At 39.2% G+C, this 18,167-nt stretch overlaps 1 protein-coding gene across 7 annotated transcripts in view; it reads left to right on the top strand.

Annotated features, from left to right (window-relative positions):
* U2SURP (U2 snRNP associated SURP domain containing) overlaps positions 1 to 17,803 on the top strand; it is a 45,735-nt gene extending 27,932 nt beyond the window's left edge. For 6 of the 7 annotated variants that reach the window (XM_069864921.1, XM_069864917.1, XM_069864920.1 and 3 more), the window contains 8 exons: positions 379 to 535; positions 885 to 980; positions 1,518 to 1,584; positions 2,565 to 2,727; positions 9,106 to 9,216; positions 11,372 to 11,490; positions 12,290 to 12,466; positions 13,748 to 17,803. In XM_069864921.1, coding sequence (XP_069721022.1) covers positions 379 to 535; positions 885 to 980; positions 1,518 to 1,584; positions 2,565 to 2,727; positions 9,106 to 9,216; positions 11,372 to 11,490; positions 12,290 to 12,466; positions 13,748 to 13,886 — 1,029 coding nt within the window. In that variant the 3' untranslated portion in view covers positions 13,887 to 17,803. The remainder of the gene's footprint in view (positions 1 to 378; positions 536 to 884; positions 981 to 1,517; positions 1,585 to 2,564; positions 2,728 to 9,105; positions 9,217 to 11,371; positions 11,491 to 12,289; positions 12,467 to 13,747) is intronic. The other variant, XM_069864922.1, reaches the window with a different exon arrangement.
* The last annotated feature ends 364 nt before the right edge of the window (positions 17,804 to 18,167 follow it).

Genomic DNA, 18,167 nt, shown 5'->3' with positions numbered 1-18,167 from the left:
TGTCAGTTGTTCAGATTACTCGCTCTCAGGGAAGAGGTAGCGAGTGTAATTCCATCTGACTGTAATTGGCTCATTTCAAGCTAAACATCAGCTTAGTATCTCTCCTTTTGAATGTAGGTACTGCAAAGCTTCCAGTACGTTGTGGACCAATTTCAAGTTCTTGCTTATTTTTTATAAAAGGATATTGTCATGTGTCTCCTCTGCAATAAGCAGCTGAACTTGGTAGCAAAAGGAACTTGGTAACAAAAGTTGTTAAAGTTTTGGGTGGTAGGTATTTTTAAAGCTGCTACTTTAAAAAGAAATGAATCAGTACTTAGAGAAGTAAAGAAAAACATTGTAGATTTGCATTTAGAATAGTGAATTATTACTTGCTTTCAGGAAGTACCAGATGATCTTGATGGTGCTCCCATTGAGGAGGAGCTGGATGGTGCTCCGCTCGAAGATGTGGATGGAATTCCTATTGATGCTGCTCCTATTGATGATCTGGATGGAGTCCCAATTAAATCGCTGGATGACGATCTTGATGGAGTTCCCTGTATGAAATGTTTCACATCTACTTTCAGTTTGAATCTTCAATTTTTAATCATCGTTTCCCCCTCCCTCCCAATATTTTTTACAATTACTGTCAACAATCGACACATCATGTAGCTTTGTACAATATTGAATTTATTCATTTCAAATTGTTCTAGGAAGAATTAGTTTAAAAACTGCTTTTAGATTGCTTCAGAGGCACAGGAGCTGTCTTCTGATGTTATACACATCAGGTTCCAAACCCTAATTTCTTTTGTTAGCAAATAATAATCTGATTGTTACTTAGGACTTTTCCATTTGAACTTTTAGAGAACCGTGGAAATTATTTTTCTGTGTGTGTCTCTCTCCAACAGTGGATACAGCTGAAGACACAAAAAAGAATGAGCCTATATTTAAAGTTGCCCCTTCAAAGTGGGAAGCAGTGGATGAATCAGAACTGGAAGCTCAAGGTTAGTTTTCCAAGTATTAATATATTAAATTCAAACACTTCTGTTTAGAAGTGTTAATATGATTATTTCTGTAGTAATACAGTAGAATTTTCAATTGTAACTGGATTTTTTTGTTTATAACTTCAGTGAAGAAAATAACGTATTCTTTTTTTCTTGCTGTACTTTCATAACCTTCCAACCTTTAAAAATAATTTCCAGTTTGTTAAGAATAAATATTGAAAAAAAAAAAGAACATCTGGGCGCATAATTGGTAGTCTTTTGAAGTATTTGTTTAGGGGGTAAGATTTTACATACTGACAAACGCTTGGCTGCCTCTGAAGGTTTTTCTGAAACATGATACGCAATGTAAGTCAATAGTGCCATAAATAGTAAATATTCTGGAAACACGAGTGTTTCTATGAAGTAGAAACTCTGCATTAAGTACTGGATGCTAGTAAATTTTATCGCATTATAATTTTTATTTTATCTACAGATACTAATTTTCATATTAAGCGATAGCTTTTTCTTTTGTTAAAATTATCTTACTGTCTTTTCTAGCTGTTACTACTTCTAAGTGGGAGCTTTTTGACCAACATGAAGAGTCGGAGGAGGAGGAAATTCAAAAGTAAGTACTTTTTCAGTCTTATGAGAACATAATTATTTTTTGCCTCTGAGGCTGATTGTTGTTGGAACTCCCCGTGGTTATGTATATATATGTTAAGAGCAGAATAAAAATGAAATTTGAAAAGGAGGAAAATAAGAAAAATCCAAGTTTTTTGTGCAGCATACTTTCATCCCTCATAAGTTTTCTTTAATGAGACAAATCACACCTTTAGCAGAGTAGTTAATCAGCATGGATTTAAAGATTATGGTTAGGTAACTTAATGTCAAATAGTAAGAAATAAGGTAGTAGTATTTTACAGTTTGGAAATCCTGATGTCAGGTATGTATGAATGAATCCAAACCTCTGCCTTTTGCTTTTGAGACAAATGCCATGAACCATGTTCTGATTCATAGATTTGTTTGGATGCTGATGGGCTCCATGCCCTCTGTTGGGTTTAAGCAGTCTTTTACTTTATTCTTTAGGCAATTGAGAGCATCTATTAGTAATGTTTTAATTGTCTTCCTGCGCTGCATGTGGTGCTGCAGCACTCTAGTGGCCAGTCTGGGAATGTGACTTTGAATATCTGCCAGGTCTCAGATCTCCAAAAAACAAAAGTGTAGTAAATTCTTCTTTATAAGACTTACTGTATCTGAAAAGCATGGTTACAACACCTAGAGATTTGTTGAGGTAGTGGCTAGTTTAGTTAGATATGGATTTAAGGACTGTTAATTTCAAGAATTCCTCTGCAATCTGTTTATGTGAAAAGTGTAATTTACCTGAGTAATAAAATCTGATGATTTAATGAAATGACGCTATTAAGATATCTGTCTCACAGATGGAGGCTGTTTTGTAGTTGCAGATTTTTACGTAACATGATCTCGACAGGTTTCTATAATAGTGACTAATTGTAGAAACTTAAGTACTTAATTTTGTGAGAGATAAGTGTCTTAAATGTGTGTGTGTGTATACATATATGTTAATGATGTGTGTTTTCTATAAAGTCAAGAAGAAGAAAGTGAAGATGAGGAAGACACTCAGAGTTCTAAGTCAGAGGAGCAACACATGTATTCCAATCCTATTAAAGAAGAAATGCCTGAATCCAAGTCATCAGTCAAGTATTCAGAAATAAATGAAGAAAAGCGTGCCAAACTCCGAGAGATAGAGGTCAGCATGTGGTTTATGTCACCCTTCTGTACCTTTTCAGTCTTCCCAGCCCTGAGTTCTCTACATGTAACAGGGAGTTATTTTTACTGAAATAATTATAGCCCTATTACGTAGTGGTATTTTCAGTCCAGTGTGTTTTTATGAAGGTATATTTGTTTACAGCCTTGCCTTCTGTTCTGGTTTTGAAAATAATGCAGGAATAAATTAAAAATTGAGTCAGGCAGTCTTGCATGCGCAGAATTACTCTTCTTTTTCAGCGTCCTTTTTCAGTACCACTGGTAGCCTTAGCTTGCTTGGGTTCCTCTGCACTCTCCTCGTTTTGGCAAATAGGAATGATTTTTTTTTGGGTGTGGCCTTAGTCGTATGCCTTTCTTGTTTTCTCTGTCTCTTGCCTTACAGTGTCTGTATTCTGTTGCATTTAAAAGTTGCTCTTTTCCTTGTGTCAGCCATCAAAGAAGCAGATGCAACTAAACCAGGTGGTCCTGGAAATGGGACATTTTAATTTTTAATTGACCTACATGCAGTGTATAGGACTTAAAAGTTCTTTTATCCTTTCTGCAAGCATTGGTGTTAGTATAGTTAATAGGGGTGACGAGTGTGGATTCTTGTCTTCGTGCTCGTTTCTGAGCAATGTGGTTGTCTGAGAAAGTAACTAGAGCTTAAATTTAGCATGAACTTTGTCCAGCAGGGAAGCCCTTCTGTCATACAGTGCCGTGCAAAACCAGGGTTAAAATCACATGCTGCTTTACAGCTTGTATTCAGTATTGAAACTGATCATAGAATCATAGAATAACCAGGTTGGAAGAGACCCACCGGATCATCAAGTCCAACCATTCCTATCAAACACTAAACCATGCCCCTTAGCACCTCGTCCCACCTGTGCCTTAAACACCTCCAGGGAAGGTGACTCAACCACCTCCCTGGGCAGCCTGTTCCAGTGCCCAATGACCCTTTCTGTGAAGAATTTTTTCCTAATGTCCAGCCTAAACCTCCCCTGGCGGAGCTTGAGGCCATTCCCTCTTGTCCTGTCCCCTGTCACTTGGGAGAAGAGGCCAGCTCCCTCCTCTCTACAACCTCCTTTCAGGTAGTTGTAGAGAGCAATGAGGTCTCCCCTCAGCCTCCTCTTCTCCAGGCTAAACACCCCAGCTCTCTCAGCCGTTCCTCATAAGGCCTGCTCTCCAGCCTCCTCACCAGCTTCGTTGCTCTTCTCTGGACTCGCTCCAGAGCCTCAACATCCTTCTTGTGGTGAGGGGCCCAGAACTGAACACAGGATTCGAGGAGCGGTCTCACTAGTGCCGAGTACAGAGGGAGAATAACCACCCTGGACCTGCTGGCCACACCGTTTCTGATACAAGCCAAGATGCCATTGGCCTTCTTGGCCACCTGGGCCACTGCTGGCTCGTGTTCAGTCAGCTGTCAACCAACACCCCCAGGTCCCTCTCCTCCAGGCAGCTTTCTAGCCAGACTTCTCCTAGTCTGTAGCACTGCATAGGGTTGTTGTGCCCCAATGACACTGATGATACAGTGACTACTGAAATTCTCCTACCTTCTGTGTTCCGTGCATGAAAGTGATATTAAGCAGCTACTAAACTACTTCTTGCAGTTGTAGCATCTCCAAATGACAGATTATACTTTGCCTAGGATTTTGAAGATGGAAATTGTGGCTCCCTACTTTCTTTACTAGTTAACTAAACTCAAATGTTAGCAAAGCTGTGTAATATTATTCTAAGATGTACAAGGAATAATATGCTAAAATGTCACAACTGTTTCTCCCAAATGTACTTCTCTTTAATAATTCAGATTATTAAAATTAATGGGCCATAACTAAGCACTTAGAGACCTCTTGCTTTGCATAGCGAATAGTTCATGATGCACAGCTGGTTGAAATGAGTGAATTCTGCATTTCATGAAAGCTAAATGGGATTTATGTCTGACTTGACTCATGGTGGCAGTAGTTCTGTAGAAAATATATCATATTACTCTAACAAAAGTACAAATGAAACTAGTTTTCATTTTGCCGTGATAATGATTACAGTGGTTATGGAAAAGACTTCTTTCAGAATGAGTATTTGTTTTATAGATGTTGTCCTGGCAGTTGTGCAGGCAGGTTAGGAAGGCATTTACTTTAACCATTGTCAGTTTTACACTGCACAAGTGTTCTAAGTTCTTCCATCAATGTATTCCATCTGTAACAGCTTTAAGTGGTAAATATTTGAGGTTTTCAAGTGCACGTTGCCATCTTTATTCTTTGTGTTAAGCAAATTACTATCTCAGTGCCTGACTTGGATGTCAGAGACGAGTTGTAATTTTCATTTTCAGAACATTTCAGACGCTCTCTAAAAGTACTTACATTTTAAACTCTACTCAAGTTTGTCACTGACAGGAATGTACTCCTTGTACCACTTCAAATCATTCATGCTCAGAGTTTCTTCTTAGTGTGTACCCAGTCTCTGCCAAAGAACACAGCCATTATTACATCTGAGAGGAGAAACTGAGGAAAAAAACCAACCTCAATTATCAGCTTTAACAATTAACAATTTAATTTAACAGTCAGTTTTTAACATAAACTGTTTAAAAAGTCATGTAAAATCTTTAGGGGAAAAAAAAAGGCAAAATGTGCTTCTATAGCAGTTTACGCCAGGACTGCGAGGCAGGCTGATACACATTTTTTCATGCGTTTTTTAAAAAATTCATGAGTACAGACAACAATTCTTTCTCTTGGCACAGTTAGCAAATTAAGTTTGTCAGCTGGGAGGGGAAAGTGCAGTTAGAAACAAACTTTGGCCACAGCCATCAGACCAGTGCCATCAGAGAAGCCAAGTTATTCACCCTTTGTTTGCCTTTCCCTGTGCCCCTGTTAACCTTGCTGGGGTGTGAATTCTTTCCAGAACTGAGCAAGAGCAGAGGCTTTTTTATAACACTGAAGAACAGTGGTTTCTTTACTGTTTAAAGTGTAGAAAGATTGGTACTTTGCTTTACATTATAAGTCAGATTTCAGAATGGTTTTTATGGTGCTGTGCATGTGTGTGTCTTTCCCCACCCCAGGAACACATAGAAGGAGGATGCGTTCCTCCTATAGAGAGACCTCAGTCTTACGGAAAGGTAGAAAACTGGGAATTTTACATTGCTTCAGTTGTACATTAAGCTTGTTTCTTCAGAGTGTGCAAAAACTCACAGACAAAATGAAGCAGTGTTGTCCTCTTTGGACCTTCCTTTAAGGTACTTTACTTCTGTTTCCATCTTGCTGTGCAAGATTTTATAATCCTACCCCAAAATAGCACAGCGCAGGCTTCATCTGCAGCAGGAGGCAGGCTCTTCACAAATCCAGACGCATCAGTGCTTCCAGAAGGGTCAAACAGGAGATTTGCCCTCTTTAGTAGCTGCCTTTATTCATCTCTGTGTTAGTCACCCCAGAGCTCAAAGCAATGTTTGATTGCTTGGTCAGAAGAAGAAGAATCAAAGAATCATAGAATGGTTTGAGTTGGAAGTGACTTTAAAGATCATCCAGTTCCAACCCCCCTGCCATGGTCCTACTGGACCAGGCTGCTCAATGCTCCATCCAACCTGGTCTTGAACACATCCAGGAATGGCGCAGCCACAATTTCCCTGGGCAACCTGTTCCTCACCACTCTCATTGTGAAGAATTTCCTCCATATGTCTAGTCTAAATCTGCCTCTCCAGTTTATAGCCATTCCCCCTCGTCCTATCACGACGTGCCTTTGTAAAGTCCCAGCTTTCTTCTAGGCCCCCTTCAGGTACTGCAAGGTTGTCAGTCTTGCTGTTCAGCCTCTCTGCTGTCTCCCACTGAGCTCCAGGAGAGGCAGGGCTGGGTTCTTTCTGTTACTGTCCCGTGTCTGTGCTCTGTCAGCATCTCTCTGCCCAGTGTGTAAATGGAGTTTCCCCAACCTTTCTCGCTTCATCCTCCCCATAGCCCCACAAAAAATTGGTGTGGTATTTGAGGTGCAATTTGGTTTCTTAACAGGAGCCAGAAGTGGTTTTCCTGCATGTTGCACTGGAAAGGAAGTTGCTCTCCTTGGTTTCTTGATACAAGTTACTCTACCAGACCAGATTGAAGTTCCTTCATTGTAGTGTTCACTCTCCAGCAGAGAATGATGAGAGCACAAGGCAAGAATAGGTTAAGCATATTCCACGAGAGCAGATTGTGTCCAAGGCCTATTCTGAGTTTCAAGGCTCTGTATATCTTTGTCCAGAAACTGAAGTTCTATGCAGTTCCCATTATTTCCTGCTCTGGATTATGGATCTTAGTATGCAGCATACTCACTTTTCTGTGTGTTTATTCATTGAGTCACAGGAGCTCTCGGAGGCTGGTAACCTCAAGAACGGACTAACCCTTTGGTCTTCACTCTCTGTGGAGGTTTCTGTACATAGCTCATTTGAGGCCACTGCAATGTGGCAGAAAGATAGCCAATTAAATATCTTACTCATTGCAGCTCAGTTATTATAGATGAGACAAACTTGGTCTTGCCTGATCAATGGTTTTGCTAGTTATAGCAGTTCTTCCTTAGAAGATAATGACTATCTTAATTCACCAGATTCTAGTCCATTTTATTTCTGTGACTCGACTTCTATTTCACAGTAAGACAAAAGCAAGGAATTGCTTAGCTCCAAGACATGTGACATCCTGTGGGTGTGAATGAGGATGCCACTGGAGAGCTATCTCCCATGTGTACCTCAAATTGCTGTCATCTGTTGTTGATAATACTGTAGCTGCAGCAAGTCCACTGCTTGTAGACTCATTGGAAAATTCAAGCTTTCAAAGAAATACTTCGCTTTTCTGGCAAAGTTTAGGACTGGTGACATCAGTTGTTGGGGCGGGTATATTTAAAGGAAAAGCAAACCACTTTGGTCTGGGTGTCTGGCTGTGCTGTCTGTAAGCAGTCTAGATTTGAGTGCAATTAAATATCAAAGCAGAAATTCCTATGTGTCATCAAGCATCTGGTGATTAACTTCCAAGTTAATCCTAGTATGTAGCATCTAGCTACTGTACCTCAAATAAGTTGTGTTTGAACCTGCCCGCGTAAGTTCTGAGGATGTGTAACTGGGGACTGATCTCTTCTGAAAAAGCCTTTTTTTCCCCTTGGAAGACCACTGTGTATGGACTTGGATGATATCAGCAGAAGATTAGAATATAAAATAACTTCATATCCAGTCTAGACTGCTGCTTTTGAGAGGGAAGAAGAAACCTCTAGGGTTTGACTTTGTGCCTACTTCATATTAGGGAGTTGCAGACCTGGAAAATAAGAATCCTTTCAGATGATGAGAATTGACAGAGGTACAAAGTCGTTCCCTTTGTGTGTTTTCAGTGTGGAAGAGCTAAATATTTCTAAAGAGAAAAATATGTCGTGTGTTCACTAAAAATGAAATATCAAGCATTGGAAAAATGAACTCTTACATAAATAAATGACTGTGGAGGTCAGTATTGAAACAGGAGATAGACGGGGATCAGAGAATAAACATTTGGAAGAGGGCTGACAAATACAACATGACTTATTACCAAGCCTCTGTGAATCTCCCCAAAAGAGAGACGCCTCCTCATCCAAAACAGTTGAAGGACTGTTTGTAAAATGCTGTGTCAGTATGGCTAAAGAATTGGCAAGTGATAAGAGATGTGAGTGAAGTTTTATGATATGAATTAACTTGGAGAAAGGTTTTGGTGTACCTAGACAAAAAAAAAAAGAAAAAAAAATCCTTATGGAAAAAATCTGATGTTTGCTTAACTTTGAGCCTTGACTGGGGACATTGCGGTGAATGTAGTGTTACATTTAGCAGCACTAGTGAACTGAATTTTGTTGCTAGGCATGATGGCACCTCAAAGAACATGTTGTTAGTAAAAATCACTTCTTTTAAATCAGCCACTCTGTGCAAACAGCCCTGAAGAGGAGATGCATTTGTTTGGTGTCCTAATTATGTCAGTCATTTTTTTTTTAATATTTAGGGTTAAATGGAAAAAGAGGCAGTTTCTGAAGCCAAACTTGGAGTAAACAAGAGAAGTTGAAACAGTATATTAAGACACCTGCAGTACATGCTCTAATTTTGAAAGAAAAAAACCCCAAACTTGTAGTATTTTAAGAAATACAAGGGTGCAGTGTTCTAATGATGGGGACAGAATTCAGTCGAATAACAAAAAAATTCCTTTATTTTTAGTTGGTAACGTGTCTGTAAACAACTGCAGGTGACTGCAAATGAGTGTGGCTTTGTTGCATTGATCCAGTTTAAAGTTAGTGTCTTTTCATGCGCCCACTTGTATAGCAAGAATGAAGAACACTGATTATAAATGATGGAAATTTCATTTTCAGCCACCTGCCTCACTGGATAATAACCAGCCCGATAACCTAATGGTCAGTATTGTTTTCACAGCTTAAGGTGATGAAGTTTCAGGATGAGTTAGAGTCTGGGAAAAGACCCAAGAAGCCAGGCCAGAGTTTTCAGGAACAGGTTGAACACTATAGAGACAAGCTGCTCCAGAGGGTAAGAAATGTTCTTTATGTTTGGCTCTGATTTTGTGAGAAGCTTTTATTGAGTTTTCTCAAATGTAAAGTGGCATTAAGTATAACAACATGTGGCTCTCATTAAAATTCTAACGTCAAACTGCATGTCTAAGTCCAAGTGCTTTCTGCAGAGTAGGTCTAATCTCTCTTTTCAAGTACCATAATGTAGCATTTCAGTCTGTACACGTGGGTATCAGTAGAATATATTGAAACTTTAAAGAGGTCATTCTGGATCTGCTATGTAAGGCCAACTATTAGGTATGGGAAAGGGAGAGCTGTCAACTGAAGATGTTTGATCAGACTTTTTATTTTGATGTTAGTAATTGATCTGTTGTGCTGAAGGATTCCAAAAGAAGAGAAAGAACAGTGTTAAGCAGTGTATATGCTTCTGATTCTCCAGTGTCTAAGATTACCTGGATAATTCCAGCTCATACTGTCACCCAAAAGTGAACAATTCTGTGCCGTTACCATTTTTAGTAGTCATCTCTGGACTATGAAATCAGAGCAGTTTTAAAAATTCACATCATATATGGAATGTCATGAGATCTTGAACCTCTGACACATACCGAAAGAACATGTATCCTGTTTGGACAATGCGTTTAGTGAGACAGAGTAAGTGGCAGTTGCTTCTCTAATCTGGTTTCACAGCCTGACAGATCAGTGATGGAATCAGGTACCCATGCAGTTTTTGGAAGCTGGATACAAATAGGCAGTTTTCCCCAGGTATCTGTCACTTGTTCTTGCATTATTTGGGGCTCAATACCTAACTAATTCTCTAAAGTAATTTAGTGATTTAAGGCGCAGTGCCTTCAAGAAAGAGACTTGTAAAAGGTGAAAAAATTGATCCCTGGAGGAGTTTTACATGTTTGGAGGTTTATGTTAGCAGTTAAGGCTTCAACTGTTAAAAGTAACTCAACATTTAAATACAGTTCTATCCTAAACCTTCCCACTTCCTCAATGATTTCTGTAATTGGAGAAATAAGTTATTTGTACAGTAAGCACAGAATATAATAATAACGTCGTACTGGTTCTCATTGTGTTTCCTGTGAACTTGATGGTTAGTTATTGAGTTTTGTCCAATTTAATATAGAACAGGCTTTCCAAGAGCCAATTTCCTAATAGTGCTGTTCATTATTACGAGGACAGGAACTTAGAGCAATATCAAACACTGTTTATTACTGTTATCCAGATGAAATAATTAGTTATGCTATGAAATATGCTAGGCCCATCTTAAGGGCTGTTCTGACATAGTTTGCAATAGTAGGTGTAGCAAAGAACAACTCAAAATTTCACCAGTAAATCTTCCATGTAAAGAAAACATGAGACTAGATTAGCGTAGCTGTGCTGGCATTTCCTGCACTTGTGGTGTTGTCTCCCTCCCCCTCTTTATTTCATTTAGCTAAATTACCCCTTCTTTGTCTGCATTATTTGGTATGAAGGGAATATCTATTCATTTTTTTGCCATGGAAGGAATTGTTTTTTATGCCAGTATAGACAGAAGTGCGTCTCTTCGTCTCTGAACATGGACTTGCTGATGTTTAGGGTTATTTTTGCATCATTAATTTTCTGTTTGACAGACAAATGAGGTCAGCTCAGGGTATGTATTTACTTTCAAAATGGTCCTGTTAGGACATAGAAATGTATCATATTTAGGGGATCTTTTTTTTTTTTGACAGAGTAGACATCATTGCAGAATCTTGTTTGCATTTTTGTTTTTCTTTAAATGTCTTGGAGTTTTGAAATTATCTCGATTTTCAGTCTGGGTCAATGAAGATGAATGCATACAGAAACTGATTCCTGGTATTGTTTCATGTTGAATTTGGCTGTGATGTTACCCTGAAATTTTTATAATGACAGGCTGTTCCTTTCCAATCAGATACTCAGACTTTCTCACAGAGGGTGACATCTTTCCTTGTTTTGTCAGCATTTGTGTGACAATAAATGTTTCTGCCGTGTACAGAGCACAGGAAAGATTTGGAGAGCGGGTATGGTGAGACTGTTATTTCCTTCCCAGGTTGTGTGCTGTATTCCTTCAGTACTCAGTGCTTTTATGCTATTTGTGATTAGCTCGATTGTCTTTATGTAGCAATTAAGTCACGCCTTGTCTGAAATCACAAATGCTTCTGATAATTTAGGAAAAAGAAAAAGAGCTGGAAAGAGAGCGGGACAGAGACAAAAAGGACAAGGAAAAAACAGACTCCAGGTCCAAAGATAAGAAGGAAAAGGAGGAATGTACGCCAACAAGAAAAGAGAGGTATGGCTTTCCATGGAGTAAAGTGGATGGGAGGAAAAAACCTCACAGCTGGTGTCTTTGTATACAGTCGCAGCCTTGAAATTATGTTGTGTCACACATCTCATTTTAAAAGAAAAACACAAACTCACCCAAACAAAAAAGAACCCAAGAACAAAAAATAATACACTTTGGCTCTTAAAGCATGTCTCAGTTTTAAAGGCATTGTCATTTTTACCCTGCCCAAAGTGACATGTCCTTTTGGATAGAATCCGCTTTTGGCTCATTTAGGCTGTGAGGAAATCTGGTGAAATAATGACTAGTGGAAAACAGGGTGTGTTGAACTGTCTTTTAGCAGCACATTGACTGCAGTGTTTCAGCCCAAAAACTGTACTGAAGTCATACCACAGTTTATTTGTGGTGGTTTACATGTTATTAATCTCACAGTGAAAACTTCAGAACAGCAAGTTTTAGTGTAGTTGATTGTAGGCTCTGATCTTCTAATACTTGCAGAGCCAAACTCTTCTGGGTTATTAAGTGTAGATGTGGGAAACTGCTTTTCAGGAAATTGTGACAGAATGTTTTTACAGTGCAGTAAACAATGATGAGTCACAAGCCTAAATGTTTTTTCAGCCAAACAAAGTCTGGTGCACATGTTGAACTTGATTTTTGCCTACTACCCTTTAATTACTTTATAGGATCTAATGTTACACTGGCAGAAGAAAGTATCTGCAGAAAGGAATCAATTTTCTTAATACACGTTTTCACTTCTCTGTATGTCTCAGTGCGTGTATGTACATAACTATTTGCTTTCTTTACCCAGGAAAAGACGACACAGTGCTTCTCCCAGCCCCTCTCGCAGCAGTGGCAGTAGGCGAGCAAAGTCTCCATCGCCAAAATCGGAACGCTCAGAGCGCTCTGAACGGTCCCACAAAGAGAGTTCACGTTCTCGGTCATCACATAAAGATTCTCCCAGAGATGTCAGTAAAAAAGGCAAAAGGTAAGCTGGTATCTTCTCTGTTTCAGGTTGTAGGAAAGTTAAGTGTGTAGGTGTGTTTCGGTTGGGCTTTTTGTTTGAGTGTTTTTTAGCAGACCATATTTGATATACGATTTTCTCTCTTAGTGGACTGCACTGCATGTTCCTGGTTAATATGTTTGGACATGTTGTGTCTGAAACGTATACAACCTCCTACCTTGATACCTGGAGACTCTTCGCTTCTATGTTCTTGTTTGCCTGTTTGCCAATAATTTTGAGAAATACTGCTTTAAACCAAAGCGCATTGCTTTGTTATTAGCTTTTTATTTTCAAAGGGCAAATCTTCTGTGGCCCATAGAACTTCTAGGATTATAGTGAGCATGCAGTCTTCCACCAGTGACTTGCTTACGTGAAGTTCATCTCCCATGGTTTGTTTTTATAATGAAAAAAGATCAAGATTGGATACGGCTTATGGGTTTTTGTTTCCGAAGTAGGTATTGCCTAATCTCCAGCCTGACACAAATATTTGTCTCTTGTTAATGTTAAACTTAGGTTGAGATTCTGTTATTGTCTTGGTTCTTTTGTAGCTCATAACTCAAAACTTCAACCTCCATTTCTTGTAGAGGTGTAGAATGTCTTACTGATATAAGATTCATCAGATACACTGAGGAAAATTCCTTTGATACTATTGAGAAAATCGTAGCACGTATTTAGAGTAATCAGATTCTTGTGCTATAAATTAGAAGTTCCAACAGAAGCAGAAAAGTATATGCGACATTTTCTTAAGGTTAATATGATGGTGATTCTGTTTACGTTATATCAGATTCATGTGTGGGGTGCGGGTTAGCTTGACAGTAAGTTTATTTGGTGTATGTTCTTTTTCTGTGGGATTAAATCACAAGCTGAACGGGCTTGATGGAAAGTAAAAGTATTTCAGCATAACACAATTCAACATAACTTTCCATTTATGTTCTCTTCTACATGGATATAGGCTGCTATTGGTACAAAAGCCAAGGTGGCTGAGGCAGATGTGGAAGGTTGTGAATTCTTCGTGTTGGTTTAAGAAGGACATGAGTTGGTGTTATTTTTCTTGTGAATTTTAAGCACTGAAGCTAAGCCTAAAATATGTTAAAACCCTTATAATGCAAAAATAGCCTTTTTCTCAAAAGCAGGATGCTTGTTCTGTCCCCTTACTAGAGAAAGATATTTTATACCTTGTTTAGCTCAGTAAATGAATGCCAAATGACTGTAGAAAAAGTTGGTATTTTCAGTTAGTATTTGACATAAAAATTTATTATTTTGCAGGTCACCATCTGGCTCCAGGACACCCAAAAGATCAAGACGATCACGATCCAGGTCCCCTAAAAAGTCAGGGAAGAAATCCAGGTCTCAGTCCCGTTCTCCTCACAGATCTCACAAGAAGTCAAAGAAAAGCAAACACTGACAATGTTAATATTTTTTATGATGCTGTCACTTACTGGAAATGCGGTTTTGTTTTTGTGCCTGAACAGTCTGTTAAAAAACAAACAAGCATTCCTGATTTTTTTTTCTTTTTTTTGTGAATGCACGTGTATACTCATGAGTATCAGCATCTGTAGGCCCATCTTTGTTTTATATTGTACAAAACTATCTTCATTGTGACTATTTCCCAAATGAAATATTTTTGTGTTTAGAAGTTTCATCAGAAATGCGTGTAACTGATCTGCTGGCAGTAGTGATATTTTGTTTTAGGATGTTGTGACATAGCAGAAATAATTCAGATGTTCCCCCTTTTTGTAGCTTTGACAATTTGAATTAGATTTCAAATAAAACCTGAACAGAAAAAGAAGCTGTTGTTTTCTTGCCCCAGTGGTGATGCAGATCTCTAAAGGGTTGCATAGTTTGTTTGGAAGTACTGTGTATTTCAGACACACTATGGTGCTTGGATCTTTCAGTGTAGTGGTAGCTCTGTTCCTCTTTTCGCTAGTTTCACTATCTGGATAAAAGCACCTTTTGAATCCGGTGGCTGGGTTTTCATTCCTACTGTGATGCTTTACTGTTAGAACAGCTGAACGGTCGTACCACAAAAAGCTTTACAATGCTTCCTACTTCTCCATTTTAATTGTAGGGAATGTTTATGACACCAGAGTAACATTTTAGTTTGCTTTTAAAAAAGGGTGTCTGCAGAGATGCATCATAAGTCTATGTGTGTGTGTATCACACAGATATGATGTATCGGTAACAGCTGTGTTTATGGCACGCATGGGGGACAATGAAGGGACAGCAAGCCTGAGGCTGTATGAGCTCTTGCCCTAAGCAGAGGCAACCTACAGTACACCATTGTTTTCTAAAACTGATTTTTACTCCAAAAAGGGCAACTTTTACATTATTTTATTGAATTTATTCCTCAGTTACAGAAGTTCTTCAAAATGGAAAAAAATTAAATTTTTTATTCCGTACTTTATTTATTACTGGTTTGGAATCAAGAGGCTGTTTAACTTTTTTTTTTTTTTTAATGTCAGGCTTTCCCTTCTCCAAAACTGTTCTGTGTTAGGCATTGATGTGGCTTCACCTTGGTCTCTTATGCAACTTTTCCGTGGGTGGGAGGGTGGGAGGGATGAGGAATGAGGAGGGTTCAATGTTTATACTTGGAGGTGTGGGCAGATTGTAATAAAACATAAAATGAAAAGGGATCTGGCCTCCTGTGAACTGTTTGTAAAAGCAAAAGCTGTACTTGATTACAAGCACAGAGTGTTGGATGATGGCCTGCTGCTATACTTGTGTATCAATAGGTTTTACACTGTTAAATCTTGTAATCGTGATGGGGAGAGTCTTCTGTTCTGTGTGTACGTAGCCTGAGAGGCAGCGCTTCCAGAAGCAGCATCTAAAAGGTCTTCTGAAAAACATGTATATTTAATTAAAAAAAAGAAAAATTTCTCCATTTTTTTCCTGATGGGAGACTTATGTTATAAGATTACATAAACTGCTGCAAATGTGAGATGAAGCGGAGAATTGTCTGATGAGAACTGGGAGATGATCTGGAACACTGGAAATATGGTGAAAGCAATGTGTGCTGTAAAGATTTTCTTAGTGTGGCCATTGAATAGATGCATCGATAATGAGAAAAGAATGCACCTTATCTTTGTGTTATGTTATAAAGTATCTGACATAGAAATATGCAGTTTATTTTTTATATCTTCCTTTCTCCATGTAGCATCAGGTGTTTCACATGTACAGATTTTGGTAGATGAACTATTAGAAACTAAGTTACTGTTTCTTAAAGGTGGTGTATTCACCTCTGGCACAGACTAGGTAAGGCTTTCTAGAGCAAAAAGTAGATATGAATATCAGTTGGGGAAAGGGTGAATCCTAACTTCACCACCTGGAAGGTGATTACTTCAGATCCTATTAACTTCTTTAAAACTATTATCTTGTAGCTGTTTATAAATAGAGGAATGATAAATGCCAGTGTTCTGCGTAAAGTGAGACTGAAGAGGGTCCACCGCAGGAATGTTTTACCTGCAGAATCAATCGCATATTTCATTTAATAGCTAAAAATCCTCAGGGTAAAAAATCGCTTGGCGTTACAGGTTAGCCATACTTTTCAATAATTCATTTTGATTTCAGCTTTTATAGAGTTCTCGTCAGCGATTCTAGAAGGCTCGAGCCGAATAGCTAGAGAGCTAAAGGTGCACACCCATTAGACTTCATTTTGTAGCAGCTTTATTATGCAATAATTTTTTTCAGTATCTTTGTTCTCTAAATACCATTCTCGTACCTCTTGTTCTTTGCTTCATATGCTGGGTTTTTGAAAAGCTGTTTTGTACCTAATAATCTTTTAAGAGCAATTAAGAACCTGTGTCCTTAACCGAATGCCTGTTTTTTCTCCCGTTGAAAAGAACATCTTTTGATTCTACTTACTCTTTCTTTTTTTTTCTTCCTCTTTTATAAATAGCTTTGTTTATAGCTTGCCTTTTCCACAAAGAACAGTGGCAGGGAGACAGCATCTGCTAACAAATCTTTTGTAAGAGATGCAGTTTAATATTGAAGACTAAAGATTAGGCTGGCTGTGAAATTGATTTTTTTTTCTGAGGTCCTGTTGCAGTGACAAGGTATTGTTGGAGTGGGTTGTTACTGCCTGACTTGTGCTTCTGCAAGCTTTGGGGGTGAAAAATCATCCACTTGGTATTGGATATTGGTAATTTAAGCATTGATTTGGAGAGTAGCATTCAAAGGAATCCTTGTGAAAAAAGCTGTGACCCAAGAAGTTGTGGTCCGGTGTTTCCAAGTGGCTTTTGTGATCTTAGAGGAAGAGAGAGCCCCTTGCACTCCAGCTCCGCGTGGCTGGTGAGCATCCCAGCCTTCGCTGTGGGAAGGGGAGGAGGCACGAGTGGGTGAAGGGCTTCTCTGTCCTCTCCTGCCCTGCCTCATGGATGATACCACGGCAAATATTCATGCCTTAGGTTTATCCACAGCAGAGGAACTGAGTGTAGCTTGCTACAGCTGAGTAGTAGTGTGGCCGAATAACGCCCCCTAGCCTGGAATGGGAGCTGGTGAGCTCATCGCAGTGTGGGGTCATGCTAGAAATGGAACATGCATGGTATATTCCCAGATAGGCGCTAGAGACTGTTGTGCTGGTCTGTGGTGGTGCAGCGCTCAGTAGGATCTTCAGTTATGTAAGCAAAGGCTGAGGACGTACAGAGTTGCAAGCTCACAGCTGTTCTGAACCGGGGCTGACCTCTGAGTGTCTCTGGAAGACTTGGTCAGACTCTCACGCTCTTTGCGCGTGGGCCCCGTCTCGGTGGAGTAAAGCTACTCGGTTGCACAGAGTCTCTTTCAGGCGATTAAAATCTTTCCTTGCCAGTGTTACAGAAGTGTTTATCTTTGAACTGACTTTTTTTAAACTCTGCGACTTCCTTTGACTTCTTCACACACCAGCTGCGTGTCACTTTTGTGATACTATTTGAAGAAGAGTTGGTTTCTGAAAGTCAGAGTTGGGCTATTATTTGGGCACTGTGCACGTACTTTCCCCCTGACTCCCCTTTGGAGGTTTTGAAGTGTAAGAATAAACCACGTATGAACAAGGGTAACAAAATGCTGTTTTCCAAAGCTTATATTTAGAATTGCAACTATTGCTAAGACGAGTTCATCTATCCCCGTGACACCGAATGTACTCTGGCTTTCTGCATTTACAAATTCACTTCTGTACTAATAGAGCAGCTCTGCCTAAGCACATGTGAACCCTCTGAAGTTGATGGATTATTGTATTCATTGTGGTTTTCTGCATGTAAAATTACTCCTGTGCTTTTTCAATGATGATTTTCCCTGTTGTTGGGATAGTTTGTACTAGTTTTATTTAATAAATTTCTGAGGCAGATTTTATAGCTGAACCTGTGTAAAACTTGTATCAGACCTCCGCTCTGGTGCGAGCACTCATGAGACACCGGAGTTACCGAGCACTAAAATGGGAAATCCAACTTTATCCGTACGGGGTTCTTGGGGATCAAGCAGTATTTGAAGTATGTTCTTGGAATATTGAAAAAAAAGAGTCTTGCTGTCTCTGTGCCTGTGAGAGAGGAAGGTATCTTGAAAGAATTCAGTTAACATGACATAAGTACTGCAGAATCTTTGATGGAAAGAGCAAGATCAGCCAAAAATGGCAAATGCGTTCAGAGTAACTTTGATGGCTGTTGGAAGCTTGCTGGGGGAGGGGGTTCCTCCACAGGCATTTATGGTCCTTTGGTGG

The sequence above is a fragment of the Phaenicophaeus curvirostris genome, chromosome 10 (genome assembly GCF_032191515.1).
Source record: "Phaenicophaeus curvirostris isolate KB17595 chromosome 10, BPBGC_Pcur_1.0, whole genome shotgun sequence".
NCBI lineage: Eukaryota > Metazoa > Chordata > Aves > Cuculiformes > Cuculidae > Phaenicophaeus > Phaenicophaeus curvirostris.
Note: the sequence above shows the minus strand (reverse complement) of the source record. Positions and strands in the feature narration are given on the sequence as shown.